At 38.4% G+C, this 24,976-nt stretch overlaps 1 protein-coding gene across 2 annotated transcripts in view; it reads right to left on the reverse strand.

Moving 5' to 3' along the window:
* Positions 1-3,659: 3,659 nt before the first annotated feature.
* The window catches only part of JMY (junction mediating and regulatory protein, p53 cofactor), a 143,039-nt gene continuing 121,722 nt past the window's right edge, over positions 3,660-24,976 (reverse strand). Inside the window, exons 10-11 of one of the 2 annotated variants that reach the window (XM_038401940.2) lie at positions 15,091-15,401; positions 3,660-9,128 (exon numbers count right to left, since the gene is read on the reverse strand). In XM_038401940.2, the coding sequence (XP_038257868.1) occupies positions 15,094-15,401 (308 nt within the window). In that variant the 3' untranslated portion in view covers positions 3,660-9,128; positions 15,091-15,093. Of the gene's footprint in view, positions 9,129-15,090; positions 15,402-21,267; positions 21,467-24,976 lie in introns of those variants that run through there. The other variant, XM_043514636.1, reaches the window with a different exon arrangement.

A 24,976-nucleotide genomic window follows, 5' to 3' on the forward strand; every position in this document is an offset into this window, starting at 1 on the left:
CCTTCAGCCCCCAACTAAAACCTCTCCAACACATCATCAAGGATCTACAACCTATCCTGAAGGACGACTCATCACTCTCACAGATCTTGGGAGACAGGCCAGTCTTTGCTTACAGACAGCCCCCCAACCTGAAGCAAATACTCACCAGCAACCACACACCACACAACAAAAACACAAACTCAGGAACCTATCCTTGCAACAAAGCCCTTGCACAGTTGCCAACTGTGTCCACACATCTATTCAGGGGACACTATCATAGGGCCTAATCACATCAGCCACACTATCAGAGGCTCGTTCACCTGCGCATCTACCAATGTGATATATGCCATCATATGCCAGCAATGCCCTCTGCCATGTACATTGGCCAAACTGGACAGTTTCTACATAAAAGAATAAATGGACACAAATCAGACGTCAAGAATTATAACATTCAAAAACCAGTCGGAGAACTCTTCAATCTCTTTGGTCACTCAATTGCAGACCTAAAAGTGGCAATTCTTCAACAAAAGAACTTCAAAAACAGACTCCAATGAGAGACTGCTGAATTGGAATTAATTTGCAAACTGAATACAATTAATTTAGGCTTGAATAAAGACTGGGAGTGGATGTGTCATTACACAAAGTAAAACTACTTCCCCTTGTTTATTCCCCTCACCCCCACTATTCCTCACACGTTCTTGTCAACTGCTGGAAAGGGCCCACCTTGATTATCACTACAAAAGGTCCGCCCCCACTTTCTCCTGCTGGTAATAGCTCACCTTACCTGATCACTCTTGTTACCGTCCTGTATGGTAATACCCATTGTTTCATGTTCTGTGTATATAAAATCTCTCCACTTTATTTTCCACTGCATGCATCCGATGAAGTGAGCTGTAGTTCATGAAAGTTTATGCTCAAATAAATTTGTTAGGCTCTAAGGTGCCACAAGTACTCCTTTTCTTTTTTAAGGTGTGGAGGAGAGTGTTGGCAGTTGGGATGGAAAAGATGATGCAGAATTGGACAAGTTATAGAAAATGAGACAGGATTCAATGAGAATCTAGGTGTGAGAGGACAGGAAGGCATCTCAGCAACCAAAAAGACATTTTACCTGCAGTCCTCCACCATAGAAAAGTGGATGGAAGCTTGCCCTGTTAGAGCATTGTACTGAGCAGAGAAACAAGTGTATTGTAAGCAGAAAGCTGAAGCTTTAGTGGACAGGAACTGCAGAGCAACCACATGATCAGTTGAAATGTTACCAGTTTGTGTGTATGGAAGTGTCCTCAAAAATTTTGTTTCACAGAGGCTTTTTGCTGTGGCACTAGATGTAACATAATAGGTTTTCTCCAAGATGAATAACCGGAAGAGGAGCAAGGGGAAAAGGAACCCTTAGTGGGCTGGTTTTGCATAAAACTTCTTCCCCGTTCCTACTTCCTTCCCTTCTTTCATTTTCTGCTGTGAAGGTGGCTAACCTACGTCCCCCTTTGGTGGAGATAACAGCCTGATGTAATGCTTTATTCCTATAGGACTGGGAAGAAGAGGAGTGTGACAGTGGCTTTTTAGTGAGTACTTATCCTTTATAATGTTCCTATCCTTTATATCTAGCATGTCTGTCTCTAGTACAGTGGTGACCTTAGCTACATTTGGTAATAATCATTTCATTTCTTAGTATGCTTGGTGATTTATTCACTAATTCACACAGTCTAACTTGCAAGGAGTAGCTCAGTTCCTAGGGTGCAGTGGTTCTGTTGTACACATTAAAAATACACTGTTGAAATAAGGACATATCAATTAAGATGAAAGTGTGCACAGAGTAGCTACTCATCCACTCAAGCCTATGCCACAAGAGACCCTGCAATCTCTACCCATGATGTTCTCAACTGCTGATTCATCATATGGAATGGCCTGAAAAGGCAGTGGAACCTAAGGAGTAAGTAGAAAATGGCAGGAAAGAGTAAGTACATTGCTGCAGCAGTCAGGGACAAGCAGGTAGCGATGTATCCCAAGGTTAAAAGAGTGATCCAGATGGACATCAGTCTCAAAAAATGATACCGAGATGATTGCAACTGTTGAGTAAATCCCAGGCACAATCCACAGACATGCCCTCCAAAATCTCAGTATAAACTCAGCTAATTTAATATGGAAGTTGAGACAGCAGAGGAACTCAAGAATACCATATTTTGTATACTTTGCGAAGCATAACTGCACATCCAATGTAACCTTAGTGCACTTTTTTTTTAAAAGTGGGAATTGAGCAATCTTTGTGGTGCTTCCACCAACAATCTGCTATGCATTTTGCACATATAAAAAGGCAGAGTCACTTACCCCCCCCACAAGCTAACAATGTAATAGCAGATTCCTGCAAGTGGTTTTACATGGGTGTAGATCCTAAATATCAAACAAATATAAGGGAAAATGGCTCAGTATACAAGTAAATGGTATATGGCCATATTCAGTAATGTAGTAACTTAATATTTTTGTAAGATAGATACATAGAAAATATCTTTGTCCATTTTGTGGAGGTACTTAAATCAGCCAGTTGACACAAAAGGTAATAGATTCTCTTTTGAAATTTCAGCCCTGGTACCTATTTCTGTTTCCTAGCTAAACTACTTCCCCTCCTCCCCTGCCCCCAGAAAACAAATGGGTGAATCTTTTCAAAACAACTATAAAAATATTTTGTACATGCAGTACTATAGGAGCTGGTAACCAGCCCTATATTAAGGCTGCCTGACACTTTCCATTATAAAAGATACCTAAGTACTCACACTACTGTTGCTTGCAAAATTGGGCAGGAAGAAGATCCTTCGGCCTTTTCTTTGTCCCATGGAATTCTGTTCCGGTTTGGGTGACACAAACTGTTAGCCATCACCTTTTCCATCTGGCACTTGCATTGTCAGCAACATTTTGAATCATGCCAAAACCACAAATTTCATTCTAATGTAAGCACAGGCCCACACATCAACAATCACTGGAAATTAGGCATGGATACTATGAATGAAATATAATCAGATAATCAGAACATATACACAAAAGAAGGCTGAATGGGAATTTCCTAACATTTGAGTGCTTGACCTTGCAACCTGTAAATACCCTTTTAATGCAGATTTATTTTTTGTAATAATATAAGGGAATAACAAAGACATTAGTGATAGGTAGGCAGTCCATACTCATAATACAGACTTATCTGGTTTCTTAGTTGTTTCTGGAAGATTATATTGTACATATTCCAATAAGCAAAGGCAAACTCTATAGAAATCCTAAAACCTTATTTTTGTATTTGAGTCTATTTTAATTCTAACTCAGGTCTTTTTAAACCATGTAAATTGCAGCTGGAGGCTTGTTCTGGTTCCACAATAAGATGTAGATGCTACCTAGTTCCATAAATGGATGTATAAATAAATGCAGAATTTTTCAGTGTCTCTTTACCAACCATTAATAATTATCCGCTGATGCAACAGTGTAATGATAATACAAACATTCAGGACTTTAGCATTTCAGCAGCCTGACATACACCTGTGCTGAAGTTAGGCACTTCTAAGTGTTAAATTTTGCCATCAGCAGTTAAGAATGCTATAGAAATGGAAGGCTAAGGGTACATAAAAATAATCATCATCTTGGGAACTAAACGGTGTTGTTTGTTTTAAAAAGTGGAGGAGATACAATCTCAGATCAAACAAGTGTTCAAATAAATATCCTTTATTAAAGAAAAAAATCATTTTTAAGCACCAAAATTGTGAGTATGTTGTTACATCGCATGTACAAGAAAAAGGTGATTTGGTACTTTGTGTACAGGTTTAACTTTGAAGTCATGATAGTAAAAACATGAAATACACAGAATAACTAAAGAAAGAGAGCAAAAGGCAAACAGTCAAACCAATATTTTTTTTCTTTTTAGTTTTCAGGTATTGCTAGAAATGCTCACTTAGTTTTTATTTTTTACACTTGTTGCTTAATACTTTAGAACACTGAGCATTATTAGGTATTGTAAATTTGCAGGAATAGTTTTATAATACAATGTGCATTTAAAATGTCCGTTTAAATATAATTGTGTTAAAGACTTTCTTAAAGCCAAGCACAATGTGCTAGTGTTTGATTCTATTCATAATATTGTACAAAGCTAGTGGATGGTGAATCAGTTTTCCATTTGATTATTTCTTATTTATTCAACCAAGTTAGAAAGTGTCAGTTTTATTAACCCTTTATTCATGCAAATCTGCAGCTTTCTGCATTTCACTAACTTTGTGGCTCTGCACTTAGAAGTACATAAGATAACTTGTAAAGTAGGCAGCAACCACAGAAACATGTATGGAGAGGTCACAGTGAGTCTGTCTCTAATCACATACCTCTCCACAATTCATGAGGGTGAAAAGTATCTTCCAATGGATGTGAAGACTTGAAAATCAAGCCACTCTATCGGTAAATTAATTACTGTGGAACCTTTGAATTACCAAGCACAACTTAAATAAAAGCCATGATGAATTATTTAAAAACTTGATGCTGTGCTTCATATTAGTTTGGGGCCCTACCCACTGAGATAATAAACGAGCAACATGTGTCCAGTCAAGGTTTTTCTTTTAACAGACACCCCCAGCTTGGTCTTTTCTATCAGCTGTAGGCAGTCTTTCCTCATTCACATAATTATAGGTCCAATAAAGTCACAAATTGGTCATGGTCCATATTTAAAGATATCTGAGAATCCACATAGGGGAAGGGAAGGAAGACCATTTTGGTAACATTCTAAGGCCCAAGGACACAGGTTTTAGGAGATGTGAATTACAATAAAGCTATGTAAATCCCAAGTTGCAGATTCACCATGGTCAAAGCCAGGAATTTTGGACGAAGTTATAACTGAATGGGCAGTGCAAAGAATAATACACACAATAACACCCCCCCTCCCCAAAATACATTGGCATACCCAGCCCCCTCCTAAAAATTCTAACCTTTAATACATGATGTTTTAGGTAGCAATTAAATATAAATTCATTTTGTAGGAAAATTTTAAATTACAGTATATTTATAGGATAAAAACAGCCACTGCTGTATTTTACACAGCATTAGATAGCATTATAGGTCAATGTGCTTCACTATACCAAAGAGCACTTTTTAGAATGAACCTACTTTCCTATATACTCCAACAGCATTCAGCAAATGCAACATGCTCTCTCAGTAAGATACTTCCAGCTCTTACTGCTTCTCTTTACAATAAGCCTTGCTTGGCTGTAGCATATTGATTCTCTAACATTATACATAGTATCTTGCTTCATGCTTATGGGATCATTACCAGAAATAACACAGGTAAAGTAAGTACATAAGTATTAAACATCTGCTTAAACTGCAAGTAACCTTAATTTACAGTTACAGTCTTTAAATTCAGTGCAACAAAGGAAATAGAAGAGAACATTAACTAATGGAAGTTTCTGCTTCCTCGTCTCAATTGGTTGCATTTCAATAAAGAACTGCTCATAGTTTGAAGATTTTTGACTTTACAGAACATAATGCTGAAAGGCAAAGTGATTCTTTACAAAGAATCTGATGAAGTCTATTGAACCCAAAGTCCCTGATGCAGCAATTGAACACCACAATATCTGATCAAGTTTACTTATTTTACAGCTACATGTTGTAGAATACAGGCTGCTAAACTTTTTAAAGAAATCTTAAAAGTAACATTTAAGAGAGAAACAAAACTTTCATCTATGCTTAAAAACTAAATCCCACTCAAAATATGCAAACATAATACGCAAAAGTGAATAAAATAAGAATGTTAGTAATTTTTAATGGATTTTGGGACCACAATGAGGGAGGTACAGAAATTCAAATAAATGCTAATCCCATTCCTGATCAAAAGACTATTGTTTACCTTTCATTTTTGGTTGCTTTAATCGAAATAAACTGTTTTAATTCCTTTTTCTCACAGATAAATTCTCAGTCCCCAAAGTACAGTATATACTCATGCTTCCTGAATTTATATGCATTTCAGATTGGGAAATTCCAATTCCTTACCTCAGTGAACCCATTTCACTACCAAACTTCTCTATTTTGAATAAACAAGCAAGTTTTCCTGGAATGTAGAATGTGCAAAAGAGGAGAAATACTTGAAGATCAGTGGCTAGAAAAAGAACAATTCAGCGAAATTGATGTAGTGCATCCATGAGGAGCAAATACTGAAAATCTCTAGTGATCATTTTATGTGAAAGCTTTTTTTCCTCTTGTACACATGTAAGTATTAATGCTATCCCCATAGTGATGTTTGCCATGGTCTCTCAAGTGCAGAGCTATTCAATAAACTTACTGTCAGTTACAGATGTGCCAAACTAACAAGGATTGTCATAATTTCTCTAACTCTTGTGAAAGTAGTTGGACTTTCCCCATATAACTTCTTTTGCAATACCAGTATAAATCATTATCTAAAAGCACTGGGAGTATTTTTATGCATGGAATTGTAAATGGCTATTAAATTGAAGAACTGTTTGAAACTGTGACAACCACAGGTTTCAGAGTAGCAGCCGCACAAGTACTCCTTTTCTTTTTGTGACAACCAGTAACTACTTTAGATTAAAATCTGATTTTTAATATTCTGTAGATAACACACACCATCTTTCCATTTTAAAGTTGCAGTTTGAATTTGATATAAACTATTATGCTCAGCACAGCAGCCATCTTTTATGTGCATGTGCATAAAACATGATATTCCTATGAATAAGCAATGTATACAGACTCAGTCAGGAATCTAATATTTTAACTAAATAGAAATGTATCAAGGACAGGTTTACTTTTAATCATGAACAAGTTTTCAAGGCAAAGTTGACAAATCATATGTAGATAAACCTGAGAACTCTGTAGTACAATACAGTACAGAGCTATTTAAACATCTCCCTGTATAGTGATAAATTTGTGGAAAATAAATTTAGTGCAAGGGGAAGGAACGTTATTCCTGTTTTTCAAATTACACTATTCACCCCCCCCCAAACTCAAAAGTTTTGCCAGTGTTTTACGCACACTGTCCAACCTGCAGTTTTGTTTCTTGCAGCAAGAAAAACTAGACATAGTTGATGTCCCACCATTGCTGTTGGTCTAGCACTCAGCTTCATATACACCAGTGGTTCTCAAACTAGGGCCGCCGTTTGTTCAGGGAAAGCCCCGGCGGGTCGGGCTGTAATCTGGAATATGGACACCATAGGCACACAAACTACTTACACTTTTGATTTATGCTAAATGATTACACATGATAAATTTTGAAATATTAGTTAGATATAAAACCATAGAAATAAACTGGGAAGAACTTAGGTTGTCAGGTCCTTGACAAGCTAATGATGGATGCGTCATAGAACTGATGCTCTGTCCAAGAAAGATGCTGCCCCAAAAGCTGATACCTGGAGCAAAATTGGTATCATTTCTGAAAAATGCTGCTCATAAGCATTCCTTTTGAAAATGAAAATGTTTCACTAAACATTATAAGTAGGGCAAAAAAAAAAAAATCAAGAAAAATGCCTATCAATGCCAAGTATAGAGTGGCAAATTATCTTTCAAAACATGACAGATCTTTATTATTCAGGACAATCATTGTAAAACAGCCTAAATGTTCCAAGATCTGAGGTTCATTTTGGTTATATAACCTATTGCCAAGGTAAATATTCTTGCTCCCACAACTATTTTAAGAAGAACTGTTATAAAAGTTTAAGAAGAATATGTACTCCATTACACAACAATAGCAATTCATGAATCTGCTTCTAAATGAAAATGAGTACAGTAATTTGTCCTTCATAAAATGAATACTGAACACAAATATAAATTTTGTAAAAGGAAAGGGGTGGCGTGTCTCTCAAACAGTACATAAAATTTTAATACAAATAAAACGCTGGTCAAGACTTTCATATAATTTGAGCATTTCTCAACAAACAAACATTACATGGAGCCTTTAACATGGTACAAGATTACCTATAACTCTGTATAAGATGTACTTTTAAGTAATCTGGTATTATAAAACTAGCTGCCCGCAGCTATTAGTCATGCAGATTAGGATTATTTCTTTTTTAAATTCTCACTGTATTGAAAACTGTACCCTCCCCTCCTTTAGAGCCACATACAGCGAGCAATAAAGTGTAGTTTTCAGCCAAACAGGCTGTTGGGTATGATGTACAATTTTTTGTAGCTACTAAAGGAAATACTAAATTAACAGAGAAGCATAACTTTCTTAACTGGTGTTAATATGTTTAAGTCCTGCATTCTCCTTAAATAAGAAAGTAAAGAAGGTTACTTACAGTAATCAAACAAGAACAGGTCAAGCTAACAGAGAAAAATAATTTTAAGTATTATCAAATTACAAAATATTGCTTCTTATAACAAGTTTGTATGTATGGCATAACTATTAACTCAGTTCATCTCACCTAAATATTACTGTTTAAAAGAGCATGGAAAAATCTACTTTTAAAATGTAGGGTGTAAGATTATATCTGACCTTCTAAAAAGGTGCTGTAATATGCCATGTTAAGTGTACCATATTGTAAACACATACGTTCTTAAATACATGTATTCCACTGTTATGGTACTCAGACTGTACAATCATTTGTTGTTCTTATTTTTCATACTATCACATTTCTTTGCAGTGAAAAGAATAACTAAAGAGATCTTGCATCTCTATCTGAATTTTAGCTATTGAGGAACAGCTATTAAATTTGTTTTTCAAGCAGATGATATTTTCAGTGCACTGAAAAGTAGGTTTCATAGCTGTTCTCATGTTTTAACTGCATCCCCCGGTAGCTTTATCAATGCAGCATTCTTCCCACTTAAAATATTCCCTCACTTAACTGGCCATATATACCAACACAAATGTAAAAAGTGCGTAAAGAATTGAGAAAACATCCTGAAGACCCTTTTCTCATTACAGTTATATAAAATGCATAATTAAACAACTTAGCTTTTTGTCCAACCTTGCACTTGTGGAATGAATAAAAAAATAATCTGAAAAAAATCAGTGTTTCACGTTTTTTCACATACTCAATCATTTGCCAAAGGAAGCCTTTTTTTTACTATGCAGCTGATGGTCCAAATTGCTGGCTTTGAATTTTCTGAAATGAAGAGGAAGATTGATCTCCAGTTGTGGGATATTTTTTGTTGTTGTTTTTTTCCTTGCTTCAGTGGTTGCTAGTCCCCTGTGTAAAAAAACAAAACTAAGAATAACTGAAAAACATAATTTAATCGCAGCATTTCTAAACCCTTAGATTCTCACTAATTCCAGTGTTTTAGAGCCATCACAGTGGCTCCTACCAATCCCAGCAACCAGTGTATGGGGAACAATCAGGCCTTCATTGTGCCCTCTTGGGGTTATTAGCAGCCAATACAAGTTAGAGCACCCTCAGGCTTCTCTAAATTGCTAAGGGGACTTCACTGTCACATAGCTGGCCCAAAATCAAAGTATCTAGAAAAATCTTATAGTCATCTCTTCCCTGTATTGCTCTGGGCATTCCTTGGTCTCAGCTGAGAATCTGGGCTCTTATGTTATTACAGCATTTGACTGATGACTGAAGTCAAAACAAACTTCTTTAACAGAGACTATGCAATTTTAAAAGTATAAAGGATCTAAAACTTCCAACTGGCTATTTTCTGAGCATCAACAATTTTCTGTGTGCCACTACATCTTCTGGTAGTGATTCAAATGAATGCAGCTGACTCATGTATTGTTTTGTGAGATTTAGAAGTTATAGGGAAGACATCAATGGAAAAAATTTAGTTTCAGAAGCTAACTCACATAACAGGTAGTTGGAACCTCTGTGACAGACCAGATTTAATCTTTCATGTGTTGTTTCATTCTGTATATTTATAACTATTTTTCAGATTACAATCTCATCTATAGAACTTCTAAAATAAGTTCTTGTGAAAGTATACAAGGGTTGCTAAAATGCTTAAAATAGTGCATCGATATTCCACTTTTGCCTTTCATTATGGCATAAGCGTACAATTAACAGAGGATTATACTCTATTCAAGGAAGTATAAATTAAGTGCTTCAGAAAGTGCAAGGGGGACTTTTTTTTTTTTAAAGGGATAGTTTTTGTGATTTAAGGTCATAGAAACAGGTAATTATTTGAAGACAAAGACAAAGAAAATATGAATAAGAAATGGAAGTTTCAATTCTTCTCTTAGTGAGTTAGTCTGAGATTAACACTACATTTTAAAACTGGCAGAGAAACCAAACATTCCACTTTAAATTCTCAGTTTTACAGTTCACATGCTTCCTCTTTTAAAACTTGTATAAATGCTAGTTTTCCCTCAAAATTCAAGAAAAAAAGGAATACTCCTTTCATGCCACCTTCTCCATAGCTCCCAAATAATTCACCCTTATTTTTTATCATACCCTATTTTATAAGCTCCTTGGGATAAGGACTTAGCCTTTGTTTGAAAACACATGCATTTTTAAGACTCTATATGAGTAATAAATTAGGATCGATATATATTACACAGAGCACCCTATGAAGTACTTATAAAACATTGTTACTAGGGCTGTCAAGCGATTAAAAAAATTAATCGTGATTAATCACACTGTTAATAATAGAATACCATTTATTTAAATATTTGTGGATGTTTTTGACATTTACAAATATATTGATTTCAATTACAACACAGAATACAAAGTTTACAGTGCTCAATTTATATGCATTTTATTACAAATATCTGCACCATAAAAAACAAAAAATAGTATTTTTCAATTCACCTAATACAAGTACTGTAGTGCAATCTCTATGATGAAAGTTGAACTTACACCCTACAAGTCCAATCAGTCCTACTTCTTGTTCAGCCAATCACTCAAACAACTTAATTTACATTTGCAGAAGATAATGCTGCCTGCTTCTTGTTTACAATGTCACCTGCAAGCGAGAACAAGTGTTTGCATGGCACTGTTTTGGCCAAGGTAACCAAGCATTGCAAGGTATTTACATGCCAGATGCGCCAAAGATTCATATGTCCCTTGATGCTTCAACCATTATTCCAGAGGACATGCGTCTATGCTGATGACGGGTTCTGTATGATAACCATCCAAAGCAGTGTGGACCACTGCATGTTCATTTTCATCATCCAAGTCAGATGGAATCAGCAGAAGGTTGATTTTATTTTTTGGTGGTTTGGATTCTGTAGTTCCGCATCAGTGTGGCTCTTAAGACTTCTGAAAGCATGCTCCACACCTCGTTCCTCTCAGATTTTGGAAGGCACTTCAGATTCTTAAATCTTGGGCCAAGTGCTGTAGCTATATTTAGAAATTTCACATTGGTATCTTCTTTGCATTTTGTCAAATTTGCAGTGAAAGCGTTCTTAAAATGAAGAACATGTGCTGGGTCATCATCCGAGACTGATATAACATGAAATATATGGCAGAATGTGGGTAAAACCATGGAGCAGAAGACATTGAATTCCTTGGGGGAGAACTGTGTCACAAATTTAATTAACACTTTTTTTTTTTTTAAAACAAGCATCAACATGGAAGCATGTCCGCTGGAACGATGGCCAGAGCATGAAGAGGCATATGAATCTTTAGCGCATCTGGCATGTAAATATCTTGCGATGCCAGCTATAACAGTGCCATGTGAACGAGAAGTGGGACTACGTGGACTTGTAGGCTCTAGAGTTTTACATTGTTTTGTTTCTGGGTGCAGTTATGTAACAAAAACCCCTACATTTGTAAGTTGCACTTTCATGATAAAGAGATTGCGCTACAGTACTTGTATGAGGTGAACTGAAAAATACTATTTCTTTTGTTTCATTTTTACAATGCAAGTATTTGTAATACAAATAATATAAAGTGGGCACTGTACACTTTGTATTTTGTGGTGTAACTGAAATCAATATATTTGTGTTGTAGAAATGTAGAAAAACATCCAAAAATATTTAATAAATTTCAATTAGTATTCTATTGTTTAACAGTGTGATTAATCGAGATTACTTTTTTTGAGTTAATCGCATGAGTTAACTGTGATTAAATCGACAGTTCTAATTGTTACACATCCACTATACTTTTTTCGCCCCAAATCTTTACTGCTATTTGGAGTTATAACTAAGTTATCCGTATTAGAGGAAACAAAGCATTCACAAACGATTTTACCATCTTCCTTATATTATAGACATACCCAAGATCAACCAAAGGGACACCTTTCTACCTAGTCAGCTCAGATTTCATTCCAATTTATCACGGACCGAATTTTTTTTTTTTAGTGAAGGTGATTCTTTTAAAATTGTTTTATCCTCAGAGTGCAGTTATAAAGGGAAATCCCTTAAACTGTTAGTCATTCATTCATTGCTTATTTTCCCTTTTAGTTAATTCTTTTCTTTACCATGTACTGTATTAATTTAAATATAGTTTTTATGTTTGAAATAGAGAAAGTATGAGGGTAGGTCTACGCTACCCACTGGATCAGCGGGTAGCGACAGATGTATCGGGGGTCGATTTATTGTGTCTAGTCTAGACGTGATAAATCAATCCCCGAGCTCTCTCCCGTCGACTTCGGAACTCCAGTGCCTCAAGAGGCGCAAGCGGAGTTGACGGGGGAGCGGCAGCAGTCAATTCACCAGCATGAACACACCGAGGTAAGTCGATCTAGGTACATCGACTTCAGCTATGCTATTCTCGTAGCTGAAGCTGCGTATCTTACATCGATTCCCACCCCCCACCTCTCCCCGTGTAGACCAGGGCTCAGATTTAGCCTTAAAGTTTATTTTTTACTGTATTATTTGTACTATATTAATTACAGTATAAAATTTAGCTTATACAGATTTAAGTGAAGATGATTGTTTTATAATATCTGTCAGTACACAATGTATGCCCATTTGCAGTATAAAATACCTTCTTGTAATGTATTTTGCCCCAGAGAGGCAATTTTAATCAGAGATGTAATTTTAATTTTACTGTCATCCTTTTAACAGGTCCTGGCATTAAACTGATTTCCTTGTACTACAAAACATGCTCTGAAATTTCTGCAGTAGACCATTGTTTAAAGTACTATGTAATTAATTCTGTTAAACCAATTTATACATTCAATCAAGTAGGGTCATGTCTGTGAAAACAGTAATTCAGCAAAATAGCGTTACATATGTTTCAGTCTATTGCTCATGAAATCAGATTAGTTCATACAATTCCTCAGCATAGCCTAGTTTTTGTAAGTTTGTTTGTTTTTAAACACAAACCATTACAAATCTATCCAAAAACTGTCAGTTACACAATTACACCCCACTGAAGTATTTTCATGATAACAGAGTTTGGAGGGGGGTAGAATGCAAATGCCAAATGTGTGTATAAATCTCTACAGAACTTAGAGTCCAAATTCCATAAAATTCTAAGCATCTTCAACTTACTGATTTCAATAGAAGTTGAAAACTCAGCATTTGGCAGGATTGTGTCCTTAAAAAGGGAAAGGACCATAATAGTATACTCTCACGTTGAGAGTATTTAAGGTTCAGATAACGTTAGCTTACAAAAGATGATGGCAACTGGTGCCCTATCAATACCTCAGATTAAAAAAAAAGGGAAGGATTCTGAGGAAAGCAGTTTACAGTATCCTGAGGTATTGAAGGGTATTCTTCTCAAAAGGAAAACAAGATTCAAAGAGACACAATTAGGCTTACAAAACTATTACATAAAACCAAATCACTGAAACAGGTTTGGTCAAATGTCTAAGAAGAGTGACAGAAGAATAAACACACTAAAAAAGCAATTCAGCCCACATCATCTTTTTTGATTATAACAATGGCCATAGGAAATCATTAGGGACCCAAACCTGCAATCATTATGAAGTTAATAATAGTTTTGAGGCAGGTGTCAGGTAACTGTTTATTTTCCTTTTTAAAAATTTAGAATAGGAAATTAACTTGGCTTTAATAAAGATTTGTAATCACAGTGAAATACTACAGGTTGTTTATTTTGCTGGGCTACCATCCCTTTTTAATACCTTTGGTACTTGCACTAAATGTCATTTCCCAGCTGTGGCAGTGTCCCAAAAGCTCTCAATCCCTGGAGTGCCTTACTGCTTAATTATTAACATACAAATGAGGTGTCTTTTGCTACCACTATATGTAATTTGAATGCAATATGTATTATTTATTCCCTTTAACTCACTATACATCTTGTGAGAGTCCATTTCTTAGAAAGTTTTTGAAATAAGTTCTTTACAGATCCTTGTGCCTTTCTCCTTGATCTAGATTTACATTTTTATTTACTTAAAAATATGTTTATTTGAACCTTTTATTTATATTTAAATATGGCCATGTTCTATCAGCAGATTTGCTCTAGAAATACAGCACTCTGTCAGTCCAGTTCACAGGAGTAGCACAGAAGAATCTGTGTCTTTTGACTACCACCACAGTCTTGAAAACTAAAATTCCTTGGCTATTTCTGCATTGTTCTGAACTCATTAAAACTAGCTATCTTAAGTCCAAGTTCTGTTCTTGTATCACATCTAACTACAGTGCCTGGAAATTTGTGGCATATTTTATGAATAGCAGAGGTGTAAATTATAGTGGCATATTTACTGTTTATGGTTTAGAAATCTAATCAGACTGTTCACAGATCAGAAAGAAAACTATCAAAAAGCCAGCCACCAAAAAGACAGACAGACAGGGTAGTCAACAAGATTTCAATATGCTTAGTAGTCAGAACTAATCTTTGACTGGTAATTATTTAGCTTCAAGTGGGAAATACACTGGATTTTTACACATCAGAAGCAATTAGAAACCATTTGACATTAGTAAATGTAGGGGTATATTCAAGAGTGATTTTGTTGCATTATTATTTCTGAAAACCCTTTTCAATCTTATAAGGCACAGTCTCGTCAATATACTAAGGTGTAGCTTTTTCGTGAGGACAATTTTTGTCACTGGTTTAGCAAAAAATGTTTACAAAAAAAATTTCTGGCAACAACCCAGAAATATGTTTCCCTTATAATAAGTTTAATTAACTCCCTTTGAAAAGCCAGTGGTTCAGATTAGATATTCACATTTTTACCAGTTTATATATATTGGATGATTTAGGCACACTCCTAAATCTCCTAGATTTTCTAGCCCAAGCTTAGCAGGTATTCCTAAAAAAGTGTCAACTAAATAAAATTTAATTTTTAAAAATGTAGGACATTTACAGGTTAATTTTCCCAGTCTGTGCAAGTCAAACTCTCCTCTTCATCTTCTGATTCAGGTGATGCCTCCTTAATTCTTCGCAGTGCTTCATGGATGCTACGTGTTAAAGGGTCAGTGTCAGGCAGAATTGTAAAAGACTCTCTCAGAACATCTTTCTGCACCTTCTTCAGTTTCACCCCTTTCCTTATCTGTGCCAAGATGTTATTGCTGTCATCTTCATCGGGGAAAGGAGCGAGATTTCTCTGCTCAACCTTTCTTAGGTGAAAACTACCACGCTTCAAGGAAGCCAGCACCTCATCCATTGGGGAACTCACTGCAACAAATCAAAAAAGACTGAGTTAATATTAAGTTTAAGATATTTACACATTTCAGGAAATAAAAATGAAGATGCTATGTGACAAAGGGTAGTTACCAGAGCAATTCTGCATCCTAAATAGAGGGAAAAGTGATACCGCCATATAACTGTTCGTAAGAGCTAACTTTCTAATGATGTTTTTATCTTCAATTGTATTTTTCTCTACTGTCGAGAAGAGAAACTGAACACTATATATCGACTTCTGAAAACCAAACGTATACATGTATCAGCATATGCTATACAGTATGGCTACTTTGGCAGGAAAATTTTCCTGCCTGTAAGACAATGACTTACAAAATCAAAATACATTACGATGTCTATTTCCCATGAGTGAAACTCTGATAGTGAGCACATAATTGACTGGGCTACAAACTCTGTGTAATGAAAGCACCAGAGGAGAAACTGAATTCCAGGACATGCCTGAGGTAGCTGGTTTGTATCCACTGCATGACTTCTACTGCAAGCCATCGGGCAGTAGCAGATGTGGTCAGCTGCAACAGCATACATTTCCTTCTCCTCCAGTCTGAAATGTGGAAGTTTTGGCCAGTGGATTTGCACAGTACTAATCCCAGCCTTCTTAAATGCTCCCCTCCCCAGCAATTAAAGCAAGCAAGAGTGAGGGTCCTTTATAGTCCTGAAGCTTTACTCCCCGGTGAAACAAACCTAGTATTTCAGCTGGACTCTGGCTTTGCAGATCTACAGATTAGATAGAGGCCAGGATTAAGTGTGTCGAAAAAAACAAAAACAAAAAACCAACCAGCATAGTATTTTCAATAAAACAATGGGAACTATGTACCAGCATATCATATCCAAAATGAAACATTTATCCAAAGCTGAAAAACTCTCTCCAATTTTCCTAAGTGTATTGTGGAATACATTATCAGGATATCCTTTGTTATCCATTTCTGGATTTCAACAATCCTGAGCTTTGGACAAGCATTTTTATTTATTTATAGATTTGCTGTGATGGGGCCCCACATTTGGAAGTGAGGGGTGAAGTTTCTCTGGCAAATCAACGTTATAAAGACTCAGCTTTCAGAAGCTACGTAGAAGTTCGGAATGTTAAATAAATCCAATGGGAGATGGATTAGTGGGGAGAGTGCAGATGCAGAAGTCAAAGATACTCTTGAGGAGGACAGAGTAGATTTATATTTTTAAATTATTACACAATATAATGTGTGCAATTTCTTTTTATGTTTTTATTTATATTAGGGCTGTCAACAATTGAAAAATTCTGATTTATCGCAAAATTAAAAAATAATCACGATTAATCACAGCTTTAATCACACTATTAAACAAAATACCATTTATTTAAATATTTTTGAATTTTTCTACATTTTCAAATATATTGATTTAAATTACAACACAATGCAAAGTGTACAGTGCTCACTTTATATTATTTTTGATTACAAATAATTGCATTGTAAAAGAGAAATCAAATAGTTTTCAATTCATCTCATACAACTACTGTAGTGCAATCTCTATCGTGAAAGTGCAACTTACAAATGTAGAATTTTTGTTACATCATTTCACTCAAAAATAAAACAATGTAAAATTTTAGACCCTACAAGTCCGCTCAGTCCTCCTTCTTGTTCAGCCAATCGCTAAGATAAACAAGTTTGTTTACATTTACAGGAGATGATGCTGCTGGCTTGTTATTTACAATGTTACCTGAAACTGAGAACAGACATTGCCATGGCACTGTTGTAGCCAGCATTGCAAGGTATTTACATGTTAGGTATGCTAAACATTTGTATGCCCCTTCACACTTCGACCATCAACAGAACATTTTCTTTTTTTGGTGGCTCATGTTCTGTAGTTTCCAAATTGGAGTGTTGCTCTTTTAAGACTTCCGATAGCATGTTCCATGCCTCATCCCGCTCAGATTTTGGAAAGCACTTCAGATTCTTAAACCTTGGGTCAAGTGCTATTGCTATCTTTAGAAATCTCACATTGGTACCTTCTTTATGTTTTGTCAGATCTGCAATGAAAATGTTCTTAACTTGAACAACATATGCTGGGTCATCATCTGAGACTACCATATATATAGCAGAATGTGGGTAAAACCATGGAGCAGAAGACATACAATTCTCCCCCAAGGAATTCAGTCACAAATTGAATTATTGCATTTTTTTAAACAAGCATCATCGGCATACAAGTATGTCCTCTGAAATGGTAGCCGAAGCACGAAGGGACATATGAATGTTTAGCATATCTGGTACATAAATAGCTTGCATTGCCAGCTACAACAGCATTATCTTTCATAAATGTAAACAAACTCATTTGTCTTAGAGACTGGCTGAGCAAGAAGTAGGACTGAGTGGACTTGTAAGCTCTAAAGTTTTACATAGGTTTGTTTTTTAGTGTGGTTATGTAAAAAAACCTCTAAGTTGCATTTTCATGATAAAGAGATTGCACTACAGTAGCTGTATGAGGTGAACTGAAAAATACTATTTCTTTGGTTTATCTTTTTACAGGGCAAATATTTGTAATAAAAAATAATACTATAAAGTGAGCACTGTACACTTATTCTGTGTTGTAACTGAAATCAATATATTTGAAAATATACAAAAACATCCAAAATATTTATAATTTAAATTGACATTCTATTTATTGTTTAACACTGCGATTAAAACTGTGATTAATCATAATTTATTTTTAATAGAGTTAATTTGTTTTGAGTTAATCATGACTGACAGCCCTAATTTATATATAACTGGATATCAAATTACACATACAATTAGAGATGGGACTGGTAGCCCCTATTATTAAGTTCTGTTTTCAGTTGCTTATGAAGTGCAAAACCAACCATTTGGGTTGATAATTTCCATATCGGGTGTCTGCCTCAAGCTCAATTTCTTTGGAAAATTTCACCCAAAATGGTTTAGCTGCTTCTGAGAACAAGACTGAGGGAAAATGTTGTTTGTCCATGCAAAAAACAAAACCTAGTGAGCTTTTCGTAAGAAAGGTCTAGCATTGCTATGCTTTAGAGCAGGGATTGGGCTTTCTGTCAGAGATATGCCTTTTGAAGTCCCTCCTCCTCTGTGAAAATCTGCCCAAATTTGGTCAAGCTAGCTCAGATTTTTGTAAAGACAAACACATAAAAGGTACATTCTAAGCTTGTCTGATCTGCTTATGAGGTGTTCAATGATTTGGATGGACTTTCTGCAGTCACAAAAAGGGGAGTCTTTGCTTTTCCACTTATGTATCAAGGATAGCTGCACCTTTTATGGTTTGTTCAGGTGCGGTTCAGTGTGATCTAAAGTTTGGGTAGAGGATTGAAACGGGAGGGCGGCTTGTTGAGTCAGTAATAATGTGCTTGTTTGGAATGGTAAATGAGACCCAGACACTTTGCCATTCCCTGGCCAGATCCAGAGACATGAGATGGTCATGTGTGATCTATAGTGGTTTTTGCGATTTCAGATATTGTTGGGGTATTATCCATTACCTGGCTGGATGGGAAGTTCTGGATAGTCTTTGGCACAGTTAAGTTCTTGTGCTGTAGCTCTCTCTCAGTGGCTGAAGGTTCAATGTTTGCTAATACTGAAAGCTACGGTAGAGGTGCTGATGTAAAAGTTCCCATGATCATTTGCATGGTCTTATTCAGCTGCCTATCCACAAATTGAGTATGGCAGCTTCTTGTCCACACCGGTGCACAGTACTCGGCAACTGAGTTCACCAAGAGAGGGCTAGAAGCAGAATTTATAACTAATGAGTCCTATGATGCATATATTGCAACTGCTGCACTTCTCTTAGTGAAGAGCTGACAGCGGTTACAAGCTCTATCAAGTCTCATATTTTTCACCAGATGACAACACCTGTAAGTGTCTTCAGGGCCGGCCTAGACCAAATGGCACCCCACTAGAGGAGTATCTTCAGCGCCCTCCCCTCCACTTGTTAAACTTTTCAATACCTTATTTTTTATTGCATTTGTAGCCCATTTCATGACTTTGATGCACGACTTAAGTGCATGATTTATCCCTGTCATATAAGACAATACACTTGCATGCTAGGATCCATAAATTTGAATTTACTCATGCCACATACAAGCAAATAAAAAAAATTCATTTCCTTTAAGCTTATAGAAACTTTTAAATTTTAAGAATAACTGAAATGTATTAACATCAAAAAATTGAACTGTGCACCAATATTGTGTGGATCAGTATTAAATAGTGTTACAGTGACAGCCTTAGAATGTTAATCCTAGTCCTTTAGTTCAGAAGGTCGCTTTTTTCACCTTTGCCCTCGCAAACTGAAAGCACAGTGTCAGAGAGATCCAAAGACTGGCCAATGGCATTTTCAAGCGATAAAACAGCAAGTGATGTCAGTCTCTCATCAACCACTGTTGATAAAAGATGTATTTTAATGAGCCTGAGCTTTGAAAAACTGCACTGACCACCAATGTTCCCTCTAATTTTTGATAGGCCGTGTGCGCAAAAAAATTTCTTCTGTGCAAATTGTTTTGCTTCTGTGCAAATTTTTGTGCACGCAGTGTTTCACTCTGTGCGCAGGATTTAGGATCTGGGCACGCACACACGCGCACAGCTTACAGGGAACAGTGCTCAACACCCACGACTATGACCAGCAGCATAAAATGACTCCTTAAAGCTATCCAGACATTAGGAAAAGTGTCTTTCAGCTCTGCATCATAAATGAATTGGAGAACTTGAAGTTGAGAGTGCTTCCTGTGTTGCAAAACGTGGCAGATGTCCAATTTGACAGAGGTCTTTACCACTGACATCCAAATATTCCCCATGTTTCAGGGTCTGGTAAAGGTCCATATAAATTGTTCAAGAGTGTTTTCCTGTCTGCCAACAGCTTATTGAGATGCTACAAAAAAACCCAGGTATTTTCGTGAGGCTTCACTTGTCCAAACTTTTCTTCGATGGACATTCAAGCAGTTTCAACGAGTGAGTAAAAAAACTCCCTCTTGAATCTTTCTTCCGAGCTTACCATCACCTTATCTCTGCCCTCGTAACCAAATTGTCTTTTCTTCTGATAAATATGAGTTTCCTTGAAGACAGGCTCAACTCCTAAATTTTCCACATTTCCTTGGCAGCAGTGATGGCACCTTCAAATCCGTTGTCTCTGTAGACCGCAACGAAAGCAAGGCAGCTTCTTATCAAAGTAGTAGCCATCACAATGTCCATGGACTGAGTTTGTAATGCCTTGCTTACGTTTTCTTGGAACAGGACATCGTGCCAAATGACAATTGAGACCAGAAATTTGAAATCAATGATCTGGTTTGCCAGGCTTTGTGCCTCATGTCAGATCCTGGCCTCAGCTTTACTCAACTGCACCAGTTCCATTAAGGCATTGTAAACCTCAGTCATTTGGTACATCACTGGCCTTATGCTGTCGGCTCTCCCAGAAAGTGTCACTTAGCGGCTTCACAGTCAGATTTGTAATATTGTCCATGAGGATCTTCCACTTGACAGCTGATGCTGAAAACCAGACTTTGCAGTACTCCGAAGAGAGATACTGATTCTAAAGATGACAACACTGTATCTGACACAACCAAGTTGAGGGAATGGCAGCCACAAGGCACACAAAAAGGGTTTTGAATTCAGCGCAAGGATCCTTGCCTGGACACCACTGTTTCTTCCCCTCAGGTTCACACCACTGCTGTAGCCTTGGCCGCAGCATCCTGAAGCTTTATTTTATTCTCATTCAAAACGTTCATAAACAGTTCTGTTAGGCCTTTTCCAGTAAAGTCGTCCACAAACCATTATGGAGGAAGAAAGGAGAAGAAATGGATGGAGTATCCATCCCAGATGATCTCCAGCACCCATTTGTCAGAGATTATCCGTTCCCAGGTGCTGCGGAATAGAGTGAGATGGTCTCCAAAGGGATGGGTGGGGTTTTCCAGTGTGATGCAGCAGTGAGGAGAGTGTTCTACGGGCACCTCGACCAACCCTTCAAAATTGTCTCTTCGAGGTGAGAGGGTTGAGAGGAAATTTGCTGAGATCCCGACATCTTCTGTTTGGGAACCTGGGCTTCTTCCTCTGGGGTTCACAAGATCTCTGAATATTTAAATGAATATTGAGATGAGTACTGCGATGAGAGAGGCTTGAATGCTGGCTGAGGGCTGTACTTTTTTTTGTACCCAGGTGTACAGATCATGAGGGATCGAAGAGTGGATCTTGAATTTTTTAATTTCTGAAGGGAGGCATCAGTCTCATTGACAAATAATTTCATCCTTTCAAAAGGGAGGTCCTCCACAGTCATTTGGACCACCTTTGGGAAGAGGGATAGGTGAAGCCATGAGGCCCATCTCATCAAAATAGCGATTGAGGTAGAATGAGCTGCCCTGTCAGCTGCATTGAGTGCAGACCGGAGAGATGTTTTAGCCACCAGTTGGCCCTCATTGATTAAGGCCTTATATTGCTGCTTATGAGAATTAGGGAGCTGTTCAATAAAAGAATTAAGCTTTGCATAGTTATATAGTACTTTTGTAGTAATAGTAATACTACAATACTACTATTGTACATACTATTACTACAATAGTAATAGTAATACTTTTGATAGTCATATTTAGACAAGGCTTGATAGTTTGCCACTCTGAACTGGAGGCTGGCCAAGGAGTAAGCCTTCCTGCCAAAAAGGTCTAGGTGCTTCCAGTCCCAGTCATAAGGAGTGGACTTAAAGTGGGTGTTGGCAGCCCTTAGAATTAACTGCATCCACAATGATCGAATTGGGAGGTAGGTGTGAGAACAGAAATTCTGTGTCTTTTGATGGCACATAATATTTCTTGTCCACCCGCTCGCAAGTTGGTGGAGTGGATGCGGGGGTCTGCCATATTTCCTGGGGGGATGGGGTGGGGGGGGCCAGTAGAGCATCATTAATAGGATGGCCACTCTGGAAGAGGTGGAGGAATGTACAATGTCCACCAGCTTGTGGTGTGATTCATCCAGTCACCTCTTGTAGTGGTACTTGTAGTGCCTCTGCCACCCTCTGTGCCAAGTCTTGGTACAGTTTAAAGTCATCCACCATTGATGGCAGGGAGACATCGCTGTCTTGTCTGGTGACAATGACAAGAAGTGGGCTTGAGGAGTAACCTCCTCCTCAACTTTGGCCTCCAGTTTCTTCCTTAGATGCTCGGAGGGTTCACAGGCCCTTGACGCCGCAGCTGAAGGAAGGTACTTCCTTGGCTGCTGGAAGGCCACGCTAGAGGTAATGGCAGGCCCAAAGGCATTAGGCCCCCAAGGGTCCCAGTATGGCTATTGTGATGGGAAGGGACCCAGAGGTTGGTACCACAGTTGCCCAAACCAGGAAAGCTGTGGGCCAGAGGGGCAGTGTGCCCGATGTCCATAGTAGAACTGGGCTCTGTATGACAAGTGAGAAGAGAGGCGGGAAGCCAGGTCCTCTTGCTCACTTTTTGACTCAGATGACAGAAAGGGCCGTATGTGGCAGGAAGTCACTGGCGAGTCTAGAGCTCTAGGTGAACTCGGTACTGGGGCCCCAATACTGAGCAGAGGAGAGTCAGGTTTGTCAGACACCGAAAGATCTGTCGTGCACCAGAATATGTCGGTGCGGAAGGCATCAGTACCAGCAGTGGCTGTCGGTGCCGAGAGGTTTGTACCAACAGAGCTGGACACATGGACCTGATAGCAGGGTCCACTGGTGCTTGGTATATTATTGTGGTACCGATGTTGATGTCAGCATCAACAGAGCCTTCCCCAAGGCGGATCTTCTGTTTCCCATGCCCCCGTGGTACTGGTGCTTCTTTGCCTGTGCCCATTGGGTCTTTAGGCAATCCGACTTGCCCTGTCAATTCGGTGCCATGCATGCCCTGGGTACTAGACTTAGACGGCTTCGGTGCAGTCAGTACTGAAAATACAGACTGAGACAGAAATCATTTTCAGCTCAATTGGGGCTCACTTTGGGGATTCTCAAACCTCTCCTTAAAGGCCTTACTTGAGTGGCTCATGGGTGTCTCCCTGGGTTGACCTCCCTTCCAAGTGAGCTTTGTGGTGAGGGCTCCTGGCAGTTGAAGGGCTGATTTCATGCATACGAGTTTGAGCCTCAGTTCTCCGTCTTTCCTGGATCTGGGCTTCAGTTGTTGACACAAGCCACACTTCTGTGGAATGTGTTTCTCTCCCAAGCAGTGAATGCACTGCGAGTATCCGTCAGTCACTGAGACAGTCACTTTCTGCAGCCTAGGGAGCCAGGCATACCCTTGTCTAGCAGGGTCCCACCCCACAGGGGTTAGCAGAAGACAACGCGCTTTTTTTTTTTTTGAAGGCAACAACTAAAAAAGAAAAAGGCTTCAAAAGAAGCTAAAATTACCAATTCTAAAAAAGTTAACCACCCATGAACAGACAGCTATAGCTCCATCTCTAGTTGGAGTGGCTGACAAGAAACTGAGGAGGGATCACCCGCACATGCTGGCTAGCCTTGTCACAGGTGAGGAGCAGCGCATGCATGTGCTGGACCGACACAGTTACCAAAGTTCTCTGATCAGCAGTTCAGGGACACAGACACACCTACAGTGGAGCATCTATGGAGGCTACTACTTTGAGTAGTGTCCATGTTCCGCAATCTTAGAAAGTCATCAACTTTACATGTTAAGCCTGGCAAAAGAAGTAACAGTATTTCTTTTATATTGTTGCATAGATAGGGTTCTATAGATATCTCTGGTATCTCATTAAATATGTCCTTTATTAGTTGCTATTCATGTCTTACGCTATTCATGTCTTAAAACACAAGTACACTTACACAATAAAACTAGGTTCACAATATCACAGCTGGACTCTCACTTCAGTTCACTTTGTTCTTATATCTCACTGACCGACTGGCGACACCTCGCCCCTTATATACCCACAGGCACGGCTGACAACATTCTAGGCCAGAGATGGGTAAACTACAGCCCACAGGCCACATCCGGCCCACGGGACTGTGCTGCTAGCTGCTGAGCTCCCAGCCGGGGAGGCTAGCCGCAGCCCCTCCCCTGCTGTCCCCTGTCCCCCGCAGCCTCAGCGCACCGCACTGCCAGTGCTCTGGCCCGCCTCTCCTGTCAGGCAGCATGGACGGCATGGCTGGCTCCAGCTGGGCTGTGAGCTCCTGCTGCTCTGAGCAGCATGTTAAGGGGGTGGGGAGGTTGGATAAGGGGCAGGGGGTCCCAGGGGAAGTCAGGAGATGGGGGGGTTGGATAGGCGTGGGAGTTCCAGGGGGCTGTCAGTGGGTGTGGATAGGGGTTGAAGCAGTCAGGGGACAAGGAGCAGGGGCGTTGGATAGAGGGTGGAGTCCTGGGGGTGGTTGGGGTGGGGGTTGGATGGATTGGGGATTCTGGGGAGGGTGGGAAGTGGGAGGGGGTGGAGGCCAGGCTGTCCGGCCCTCCATACAGTTTTGCAACCCCAATGTGGACCGAGGGCCAAAAAGTTTGCTCACCCCTGTTCTAGGCGGTTCAAAGAGTAGTTCTCAGAAAGTCTGCAAGGTTCCACAAGATTCTATAAAGGTCCAGAACATTCTAGGAGGTTAGTGAAAAACAAATCCACATCTGGAATACTTGAAACATTTTACTTCAATCATTC

This window comes from Dermochelys coriacea, chromosome 5 (genome assembly GCF_009764565.3).
Source record: "Dermochelys coriacea isolate rDerCor1 chromosome 5, rDerCor1.pri.v4, whole genome shotgun sequence".
NCBI lineage: Eukaryota > Metazoa > Chordata > Testudines > Dermochelyidae > Dermochelys > Dermochelys coriacea.